This window comes from Mercurialis annua, linkage group LG1-X, assembly GCF_937616625.2.
Source record: "Mercurialis annua linkage group LG1-X, ddMerAnnu1.2, whole genome shotgun sequence".
In the NCBI taxonomy this organism is placed as follows: domain Eukaryota; kingdom Viridiplantae; phylum Streptophyta; class Magnoliopsida; order Malpighiales; family Euphorbiaceae; genus Mercurialis; species Mercurialis annua.
Window position 1 is genome coordinate 59,672,649 of NC_065570.1, and position 11,870 is coordinate 59,684,518.

The window sequence follows — 11,870 nt, forward strand, 5'->3', positions numbered from 1 at the left end:
TGCATTGGATGTAACAATTAAAAGTGGTTGATATGATTTAGATTTATAAGACATCGATAATTCATATTCCATACGAATGTATTGTCCTAAGTTATTTATCATTTTTATTTAGTTTTGATAAATATCCCTCCAATTCAAGTTTGTTAGTTCAAATAATAATTAATTAACTATTTTAATATTAGATTCAATTCCGTGAAAATTCGACCTTATTTTCCATTTTATTTGTCGATATCGATTTTTAGCATCTTTGTCGCACAGTACTCTGTACATCAAAACTTCCTAAATATTGCAGGAAAACTAAACTTGTCAACACTTTCCATAAACATATACTAGTATCAAACAGAAATTAAAAAGAAACGTAAATGTGAAAGTTGGTCCAAACAGTCCAAAACGGTCACGTATAAGGCGAAAAAACATTATTGGCGAACCAAAGTTTCCACGTATACAACACTGTCAATGGTTGTTTTTTAAGACACCAATTCGTTGTACAGACAGTCTCACTCACTCTCTTAACAAAACCCTGCAATTGCCCTTCTTCTTTATTTTTAATTAATGTATTTTCTCTTGAAAAACTATATAATATAAAAATTTCATTTTTGATTCTGATATCTATGCAAATACAGTACCAAATAACCATAACAATACAATACAATACTGGCCCCTCTCTCTCAGTATTGCCTTTAGCCCTAAAAAGAGGCCACTCATATCCTCCTCTTCATAAACCCACCTCTGCACCCTGCAGTCTTTTCAAACATACATTGGTTTAATCAGTCACCATATTGGTTTTTTGTTTCTTTTGCAGTTTCCCACATAAAAAAAAGATCCATTCTTGGTTAAATTTTGTTCTTTGACACTGAAAATCTCTTCTTTTTCTTGTTTGATCATCTATATATGAACACACATTAAACCCAGTACAGAAAGAAAGAAAATTTTGTTTGTTATTAATGGCGCCAAGTTTTGACTGTGCTGTTGCAAGTCTATTATGTGCAGAGGATAATATTAGTATTTTTAGTGAAAATGATAAAGGCAATGATTGCTGTTATGGTGTTCTTGGTGAGTTTGAGGATGCTACATGGAATCAATTGAGTAATCAAGATAGAGGCTTTGATGATGGGTTTTTGATGGGGATTCCAACACAGAGTGAAGAATGTTTGAATCTGATGGTTGAGAAAGAGTGTGAGCATTTGCCTAATCTGGATTACTTAAAGAAGCTGAGAAGTGGGGACTTAGATTTGGAGGCTAGAAGTCAGGCTGTTGATTGGATTGGAAAGGTGGGTTTTGCTTTTGTTTTGTTTGTTAGATGTTTTTAATCGCATAATATGAATCTTTTGTTAGTTTCCAGTGAATATTTGGCTGTTAAAGATATGATCTTTATTTGTTTTTCAATTTATTAACTTTGTTGTTTTTATTAGGTTATCTGATTCTTTTGTTTCCTCTGCTTGAATGAATTGGCTGCTCTTCAGATTTTAGTTCCAAATTTCTGAAGATGGATTTCGATTAATTTGAAACTTCTAGGCAATTATTGTTAGTGTTTGTCTTCTTAATTGATGTAAATGATGATTAGGCCTTGTTTTTTGTTCATTCTTTACCATCCAAAATTGCTTAATCTGAAATGGGTTTGGTGGGTTCCCTTCTGTTCTCCCTTTTTTGGGGCAAGTGCTGATTTGTTAATTGCATTTTTTGTATGCTTTGTGCATAACTTATCTTTGTTCCTTTTTCTCTTTCTCTTAATTAGTCCCTTTTTAGCACATTTTCACTTAATTAGTCTCATGTGTATATTTTTGTCTTGCTTTGATTCCCACTTTTAATTAATCTCATGCCTAATAATCATTACTAATACGAGTTGTTTAGTTGGTGTTCAGTAATGCTAATGGCTTTCTTGGTTCAACAGGTTCATGCCCAATTTGGTTTTGGACCACTTTGTGCATATTTATCATTAAATTACTTGGATAGATTTCTTGCCGCGTATGAATTACCTGTAAGTTGTCAATGATACAAACACACCATTCATTTTGATCCAATTCTTGCATAGCTTAAATGATCCTTTTGATGGCATTTTGTAGATGGGTAAAGCTTGGATGATGCAGCTATTAGCAGTAGCATGTTTATCTATTGCGGCCAAAATGGAAGAGACTTATGTTCCATTCTCTCTAGATTTACAGGTGAAGATCCATCAGCATTGTATAGTTTTGCATCAATTACATCCTAAATTTTCATCATCGTAAAAATATTTAAGTTTCTTGATCTTTAAACAGGCGGCGGAATCAAAGTTTATATTTGAAGCAAGAACTATACAAAGAATGGAGCTTCTTGTATTAAGCACATTAAGTTGGAGAATGCAAGCAATTACACCTTTCTCATTCATAGACTATTTCCTTAAGAAGATCTATAATGATGAAACCCCCACAAAATCTTTAATCTTGCAATCAATCGAGCTCATATTAAGCACAAGTAAAGGTCTGTTAAGTTTTTTACTTGCTCATCATCACATTGTGGCATTATTTTAGTTACAATGACTTATCTTTGCAGTCGTGATGATTGTGTGATGAATGCAGGGATTGACTTGTTGGACTTCAGGCCTTCAGAGATCGCAGCAGCAGTGGCCATAGCAGTTGTTGGGGAAATCAAAACAGTGGATGCTGAGCAAGCAATTTCTATTCTAGCTCAACATGTACAAAAGGTAAATTTGTGACTTAGTGGTCCAAAATCTAAAGTCTTAAAACCAATAAAGGAACATATAGATAATGATTTTGCTTTAGGTTTTGTTGTACCATTTTGAGTTTGATTCATTACTTTTGCACAAGTAACCAATTGAGTAATGTTAGTTGCTTGGTAGCTTAATGATCATCTCAATTAGTATATACATTGCGCAGAAACTTATTGAGTCTCATATATCAGCATTTCGTTTTTATTTTTAAAAATATGTCTTAAACTCTAAAAAAAATAGTGTTTTGTCGTTTCAGCATTTCCGTTTTCGTGAGCACCTGAAGTTTCATAATTACAGCCAAAAATGAAAGATGTTGGTATTGATGATTTCTGATTACAAATTTTATTTTTTCAGGAAAAAGTGATGAAATGTATTGAAGTAATTCAAGATTTAGCATTGATTGGTGAGCATAATAAGGGTGTAAATGAGACAATCCTATCTTTTCCACAAAGTCCAATTGGTGTTCTTGATGCTGCATGCTTGAGCTATAGAAGTGATGAATCAACTGGTGGGTCATGTGTAAATTCTTCACAAAATATTCCTGATGCCAAAAGAAGGAAGTTAAATAGACCATGGGAAGTTTAGTAGCAGCATATAATGCAACATCAAATTTTACAACACAACCTTATTATAAGTTTTTCATGAAAACATATCAAGCTTTATGAAAGTACTGCCAATGAAAATACATGGGAACTGAAGGCAGAAAAAGAAAGGGCATGAAAAGAGTGAAAATGCAGGATTGGATTAAGTTTAAGACAAATTAACAAGTTGCAGGACTCATAATGGTGGTGGCGGCGGCGGTGGGGGAAGGGGGAGTTTCATTACTTGCCATGAAAATAATAGTCAAAGCTGTTAAATTAATATTTGAGTTCTTTACAGCTACAGAACCGGTAATAGAGTTGAGGAAAAAATATTTGTTACAATTTTAATTTTTGGTGTGCCATATACTCTGTTTCTAGGGGTTTGAACATTTTTTAGTTGAAAGAAATATATAAAAAATATACAAGAGAAATGACTAAAAATTTAAAATATTTTATTCAATTGAACGTGCCTTTTTTGTTTGTTTGCACATATTTGCTTTATGGAGAATATAACAAAATATATCTAAATTATTTAATTGTTTATGATTGAAGTCATCAGTTAGTCAGGATTTGTTAGTTTGACCAAATTATCTAGATTAGACTCTGGAATCCACAGTTCTGGTTGTTAATTTCTTGTTATAATTTGGGCTTTTTACCCAATATACTAAAAATTGGCCCAAGTTTACTTTTATACAGTCTAAAGCCAAAGTTTACATTTCATAACATCCAAAATTAAAATTGTAACCTAATTTCTTTGAATTCTTACTTTTCTACTGTTTCTTCTTTTTCTCTTGAATTTTGGCGGCTCCTTCTTCTTCTCCATGAGTCCAGCAGAGTTTCTCCACGTTCTTATTCCTTCGCTTCCGCCGTTCCGCTTCCGCCATTCCGCCTCCGCCGTTCTGTTTTTGCTGTTCCATCTCCGTCGTTCCACCTTTGTCTCGCCGCGCCATCTTTCTTTTCTCTTTTTGATTTTAGATCTGAAATTTTTTGCTCTTGATTTTTTCATTTTCAGATCTGTAATTTGTTTATCTTTTACTGTTTATTCACCATTAAACATGTATAAAGAGTATTTCCAAAGAATTTAATACTTATTTCATGTTATGTAGAATAATTTTGTGATTTTATGTAATAAAATTCTGTTAACTCTACATTTTTTTGTGTTTTGTTATTTCTGCGTTTTTTTATTCTGCAGAACAATTTGTAGATGATGATTGATAGCTGAATTACTGTAATGTTACAGTGTTGTTGATTTTATGTTGACTTTATGTTGATATTATGTTGATATCGACTAATTTTTTTTATTTTAACATTGACAAACAAGATAATATTGTCTATGAAATAAATGTCTCCTGTAAGTTTGCGGAATAGATGTTTATTTGAAAAGCAGCAGGATGTAATGTGGAGTGCACATATTTGTTTAAATGATTGATCTCTTTGTGTTTTTTTCTCGATAAACGTTCTGAAATTTCCTACATAAACATATGCTATTGGTATTCAGCCATTTTTTTATAACTTTCATTTTCTAGAGTGTTATTTTATTAGAATGTACTAAATTCATTTCGGCATTTTTGAAATTTGGTTGATTTTTTTGCTCCTTATATTGTGTTCTACGTACAAACTTTATTACAAAATCAATGTTGAATTTTATTGATGTACAATTATTTAAACTATATTAATCAAAATCAACACAAAATCAACTCGATGTCAACCTAAAATCAACCTAAAATTAACATGCACATATCCCTAAAAAGATCAACACAAAATCAACATAAAATCAACATGTGAATACTATTTGTCATTAAAATTAATCAAATATCAACTCAAAATCAACACAAAATCAATATAAAATCAACATGTTTACATTATTTATTGTTGACATTTTTGTCAGCTTTAATATCAACACAATATCAACATAATATCAACAACATTTAATAAACTGGATAGTATTAATTTTGTAAATTTTTTTAACACTAATTTTTATTTTTAATATTTATTTACCTTTATTTTTGCTAATAATTAATTAAAATTTATTATTTATCATATATTTTATTTTTTATATATATCAATATAAAATCAACATTAAATTAATCAAAGATTAATAAATTATTTTTCCAATCTAAAATACCAACACAAAATCAACATAGTATCAACATATTTGTAATATTATAATGATTCAAAATCATTATTTATATTTTTTACCTATACCAAAATCAACACCATGTCAACACTATATCAACATAAGATCAACATTGTAACATTACAATAATTTAACATCATTATTATCTTCTTCACCGATGCTAAAATCAACAAAATATCAACCGAAAATCAACAACATATCAACATTGTAACATTACAATAATGCAACATCATTATATGTCTTCTTCCCCGATACTAACATATCATTATCTAGTCTCAATTTAATTTAATTTAATTTTTTAGTTTATTTCACAGACAATGTTATCTTAGTTGTCAATATAAAAATAAAAAAAATCAGTTGATATAAACATAAAGTCAACATAAAATCAACAGCACTGTAACATTATAATAATTCAGCAATCAATCATCATCAACAAATCGTTCTGCAGAATAAAAAAACGCAGAAACACAAGAAAAATGCAGAAATAACAGAATTTTATTCCATAAAATCACAAAATTATTCTGCATTACATGAAATGAGTATTAGATTCTTTAAAGATAATCTTTATACATGTTTAATGGTGAAAACAACAGTAAAAATAAACAAATTACAAATCTAAAAATGAAAAAAAAAATTAAAAACTTCAGATCTGAAATCAAAATGATAAAAGAAAGATGGTGGAACGACGGAGGCAAAACGACGGAGGTAAAACGGCAAAAATGGAACGGCGGAGGCGGATTGGTGCGAAGAACAAATCTGAAATTTGTGTGAAAGGTGAATTGAAAGAGAAAGGAGAGAGAAATTTGAGGAGAGAGAAAATAATTGTAATTATGAAAATTTGTGTTATTAGGGTTCTATTTATATGGATGGTATAAAAGTAATAATTTCTCCCTTGCATGGTAGTTTTAAAATGTCAAATATGTGTTGGTATAAAAGTAAATCACAGATGAATGTTGGTTATTTGAGTAAGAAGCCCTTATAATTTTTGTTCGGCCTACTCAGAATATTTTAACTGAACCGCTGTTAGGATTTCTGTTCGGTACAATTTGGTTTTATGGTCCGGTTTGGTTTTTGTAGTTTCTCTCCACCCGCACAAGCCAAACATAACAATGGCCATCTTCTTCTTTGATGTGACACTGAAGTTAACTTTGCTGTGTTGCATTATTAAAATCTGAGCTGCTAAACTGCAAATATATAATATGAAGCACAATTTTCTATGAAAATTGTAGTTTAATTTCAAAAGTTACTATAGTTAGACCATAATGACAATGATGATAATACTAATGTTTTGAAATCCCATCTCAATTCTATGTAGCAACAGATGAAAGAGAACAAAATCCACCGACTTGACGAAATGCATCTCCTTCCAGCCTCAAACTTGATTCACTGCTCCATTGAAAGTGATAATTTGTACGGAATTATATACTCCATCTATTAGAATGTCGCCGATTGCTTCCGTACTAGGGTTCCATAGAAGTAATTCACCACGTTCATCAGCAGTCCTAACCGTCGTAATAAAAACCTCCCCATCTTTTGGTTTATTTATAATTAATTGGGTCCATTTTTTCCTTATTTGCTAACATTGTTGGAAAATGATAAAGACCATACAAATTCTTTTATCAAAATGATCAATTTTCTTATTGAGTTTGATTTATTGCTATGAACTACTATATTATTTTATGCTTGATGATACAATCAACGGTACAGTGCTCGGTCACCGACTTGATCAACTGTTATAAACAAATTTTTAAAATATATAGTAGATGGATCACGCCAATAATAAAATATAAGTTATGCGATACATATTGATTTTCCAATTGAATATAAAATATTTAAAATTTGAATCGATGATTAAATGAAGATAAATAGATAATCCATATAAACATGTGGGAATGCATTATACTAAAAGCATTTCATTGGTTAGTAGTTAGTACAATTGCTACACAAATATATAGACGGCAAAAGTACATGATTAGAATCTTCTCAAATTATTGAATATTGATATGTTCAAACAATCTTTTTTTTTTCTCATAGGCTAAATCATGAGAAAGAAATGTGGATATATACAATGAAAAAAAACTACTCAACAATAATGAGTAAGTTAGTCTAAAATAAAATGATGAGTACTGCAGAAGCAGTCATCGACAAGGGCTTTTTTAGCCTCTAAATGGGCCACCCAGTTACAATTCCGACATACAAATTAAAACCTAATTTCTGAAAATCTAGAAACTAGATTAAGAATATCCGCTAAAATTACACCTGCATCTCTATCTTCACTAGAGGAGAAATTAATTGCATTAATAAGTACTTGACAATCTCCTTCAAAAATTAATTTTTGAAATTCTGTGTGTAATAATTCCTCTATGGATGTACGTAATCCCAGTGCTTCAACCACAAAAGGTACAACTACACCGAGAAAACATCGGCCTCCAGCAAAAATAAATACACCTGTAAAATCACGGACCACAAAACCAGTAGCCCCTATTTAAGAGCCCGAGTTTATAGCACCATCAAAGTTAACTTTATAATAACCCCTTGGTGGAGGTGCCCATGAAAGATTGTTAACATGTGCAGTTGAACAAACTGTCGGTGTATCCTTGAAAATCATTCGTTGTTGTGCTGCCACCTTATATTCTTGGAATAATTCATTAGTTTTCGCTATGGTTGCTGAAGTTGTCCATTGTTTTTGTTGAAAAACCAACTCATTACGTAATTTCCATATACACCATAATATGAAAAATACATAGACATGTATCTTCTGTATTCCTCCCTAACTGAAGCATACCATTCACCAAAACATTCCACCACTCTATCATAGAATTGTGAGGCAATAATTCAGATCGGAGGTTAAATTTTGATTCGAACCAAATCTGAAAATCAACCAAAAATTACAATTAAAAATTAATGAAATAATTATCATGTAAAAGGATAGTAAACATATAGATTTAGAGTATTATAGAACTGGTAGGTAGCTACAATTGAAAGTACGGTACATGGTATATTGGGTAGAAGGCTTACTTAATTATAAAATATAAAATTGAAGAAAGTGCACAATAGTAGTTAGTGTAAGATCAAATTTAGTCAAGATTTAGAGTGTCATTCAGAAAAACAGCATCAGTTTAGGAAATATTTAGAGTACGAAAGAAAGAGATTATATTTATTACAGTATAAAATAAATTGTATTGATTGATTAATATAATTTATACATTTCTAGTTTGAATCGTTTATTTTATAATAGAATAATTGATTGCACATGATTTAACTTGAGAAATTATTTTATTTTTTTTAATTTTTATTTGGTCCTCCATTTTATTTGCCCCACTCTAATTTTTTTTCCCGGAAAGATGAAATTCTTCATTGATGAATCGACTATTACAGTCTTGTATCACACAGAATTTTTTTATACAGTATTTTGAAAAAATCCATTAATGAAGTCTAATTTTACTTTTAATTACATCAAAATCTTTTAAAATTTTATTGAAAATATAGCAATATAAGTGAGAACTACCAATTAAACTAGAATATCTTTTAAAAAAATTATGAATTAAAATGAAATGGAAAGAGGACACGAACAATCCAATTCACAATTTGGTAAAGTTTGGTCACTTTACCCCTCATACTAGCCATCCAACTTAGAGGACACGAACAATCCAATTGCATGAACACAACTAATTAAAGAGGAATTTTCACGAAGCTTTTAAAGAGGATATTGCTTTTCTTGGGAAGCACAAAATTTAAAGAAAATGGTAAATCATTAAATACTTTACTCAAAAACGAATGGGAATGCATAAATGTGTAATGGAATTGAATCAATTTTTTGATGACCAAGTCCTCAGACAAATAATCGACCATCGTCCGCTAATTAGTGAATTGGGTTTGCTCAAAATCGTAGTGAGATTCTTTAATTGTCTGGATTGGGGTTACTGGTTTTTAAAATAAGAAAACTTATAATAATAGTGTATCAACTTTTCCAAATCTGTTTTTTTAATTTCTCAACTTTTACTTCTTTTAAGCTAATGTTTTGACTTTTCAATGTCTTTAACCCTTTTTAATCATTTTTGAGTGAGTCCACAAAATTATATGTGCTTTAAGTATGGTGTAGTACTTAATTAGGGTAGGATTTTTGCAATTCACCTATTAATGACTGCACTCCATTTTTAATTGTGAATGATCTTGATATTCTTCATTAACATTCTCTATTTTAAATCTTCCAATATTCCACAAACACCCCCAATTAATGCCAATTATTTATTTATTTTTAATACATTTTGTATTCTTTACAATACATTTTGTATTTTTTATAATATGTTATTGAACATTCTTTTTGTTGTAGTGGGAGTTTAGTCCAACAACCACCACAATTACTTTCCTGTCATTTGTGAAAGAGAAAAAAAAACTACTGCATGTTAATAAGTTGAACAACTCATAGCTCATCTGTGTTGTTTCATTGTTTGGTTAATTTTATTTATGTTTGTACTATGTTAGATCCATATTTATAAATGAAAGCTAGACCTACTAGCCATTTTTTCATTTTTCCAACATTAATACATAGACCTTCAATGAGCCCTGAAGAAGCAATATGTATCATCACCATAATAACTTTATGGACATTAATTATGTAAAAAAATTAAACTAAAGTGAATTGAACTAGTTATTTTTTAGTTTGATTGTTTTTGTAGTTTTATTCGCTACTAGTTTTTTTTTATGATCAAATCAAATCAAAATACAAATTGTAATATTAAACTAAATGGAACCAAAATTATAGATTCAGTTAGGTTTAATATTTACATTCTCCTAAAACGAGGAGTAGAGAAAAGTGGAGTATGTTTTGCAAAATTTCGTTTCTTTAAATACGTGTATTGTTTGGATTCTGATAGTTTCAGTTAATATCTAATTTCTGCCCCTTTCATCCTATAGCAATTGATGTTGATAAAAAGTGGACCCTATCCTATGCTTGTCTATCTCATTTTTTTTATTGAATTAATGCTATTTCATTCTATTAATTAAATATGCAGTTTTTCTTTTTTATTTCATATCACAAAAAAGATCATATGTCAAGAAAAATATATTCTTATAGCAATTTAGAGTTTTCTCCAAATCAAACCTTTTCATTATTTAGTGGCTTGTCATAATATAACATGTTTAATCTATAATAACATGATGGACTGATTCTATCTAAATTCTTTTTCGTATTATTGATTGAACAAATTTAAAGGTCAAAATGATGAGTATAAGACAATACAAAGTCAAAATTAGGAACAAAGTAACAATTCACCCCTCAATTTGGAACAAAATATCAAATGAGTCATTCTCGTTGCTTTTGGTACAAATAAATCCAAAACTTGTGTTTTCGTATCAAAAAACCCCTCCCCCACTCTCACCCAAGCAAGTGAACTACACTCTCCGTAAAAAAAATAAAAACATTTTAAAAAATCCTTAATATTTTATTTATCTCTTAATTGATCCTTGATAATTTTAACACACAGTTTTGTATAAATTTTGTACGATGGGCCCATATGTACATATTAAATATTTAAAATATAAACTACATAAAATTTAAATTATATAATATTAAAATAATAAAATATTTTAATGTAAGTGTGCTCGAGTGAATTTTTCATGTCATGAAAGTATAAAATTATTTCATCATTATTACGTATTAAATTCATTTTACTTCGTATATTACTCTTTGTAAATCTTACTTTTAAAATATATAATTTTGAATACAAATTTATCCATGTTTCGAGTCAGATGTTTGAAAATCGGATAAATTATTAGAGTCAATAATTTTTTTATAATATCTCACCATGATTCACTACAAAAACATAATGCATATATTTAATTATAAAGTATTAAATAACTATTGATAAATAATTGATATGTATATATCTTATTAAATTTTTCACTTCAATTGTTTTAAATTTTAATTTGTGTGTAATGATTTTTACAAAAAAATCTCTAAATAAGAAATTTGACACAAGTTGAATAGAAATTCATGGAACTTTTATATTAAATAAGAAGATTTTAATGAATATGTATGTATACAAACATAGGTATTATGTTAATAAAAAAAGGTGAGGTCCATTTACACTAGCGGATCCAGAAGTTCGATATGGTGGAGTTCATAAATATTAAAAATTTAGACTATAAAAAATATAAATTTTATCTAAACCATCTTAAATTCATAATTAATTATATAATTGTCTATTTTGAAAAAAAAATTGTAATTTTAATTTTTAAATATAATGCATTTGTACATATTTTTCATATTTTTGGCATTTTTTCCTCAATTTCTATTTGCCAATAATAAGTTTTTAAATTTTAGTTTTTTTAGAAATTAAGTTCTCTCATTATAAAAGGTATTAACCATATCGATTCAGATAGAAAATATTCTAATTTTGAAATTTAATGCCAAAAAATATATGACTATATTGTAATAAAATTA

At 29.1% G+C, this 11,870-nt stretch overlaps 1 protein-coding gene across 1 annotated transcript; it reads left to right on the forward strand.

Moving 5' to 3' along the window:
• The first annotated feature begins 522 nt into the window (after nt 1–522).
• Nucleotides 523–3,748, forward strand: LOC126671497 (cyclin-D3-1-like). Its single transcript, XM_050365297.2, has 6 exons — nt 523–1,271; nt 1,892–1,978; nt 2,064–2,162; nt 2,256–2,457; nt 2,556–2,680; nt 3,062–3,748. The coding sequence occupies exons 1-6, from the start codon at nt 945–947 to the stop codon at nt 3,290–3,292; spliced, it is 1,071 nt and encodes a 356-aa protein (XP_050221254.1). The 5' UTR covers nt 523–944; the 3' UTR covers nt 3,293–3,748.
• Nucleotides 3,749–11,870: the final 8,122 nt, after the last annotated feature.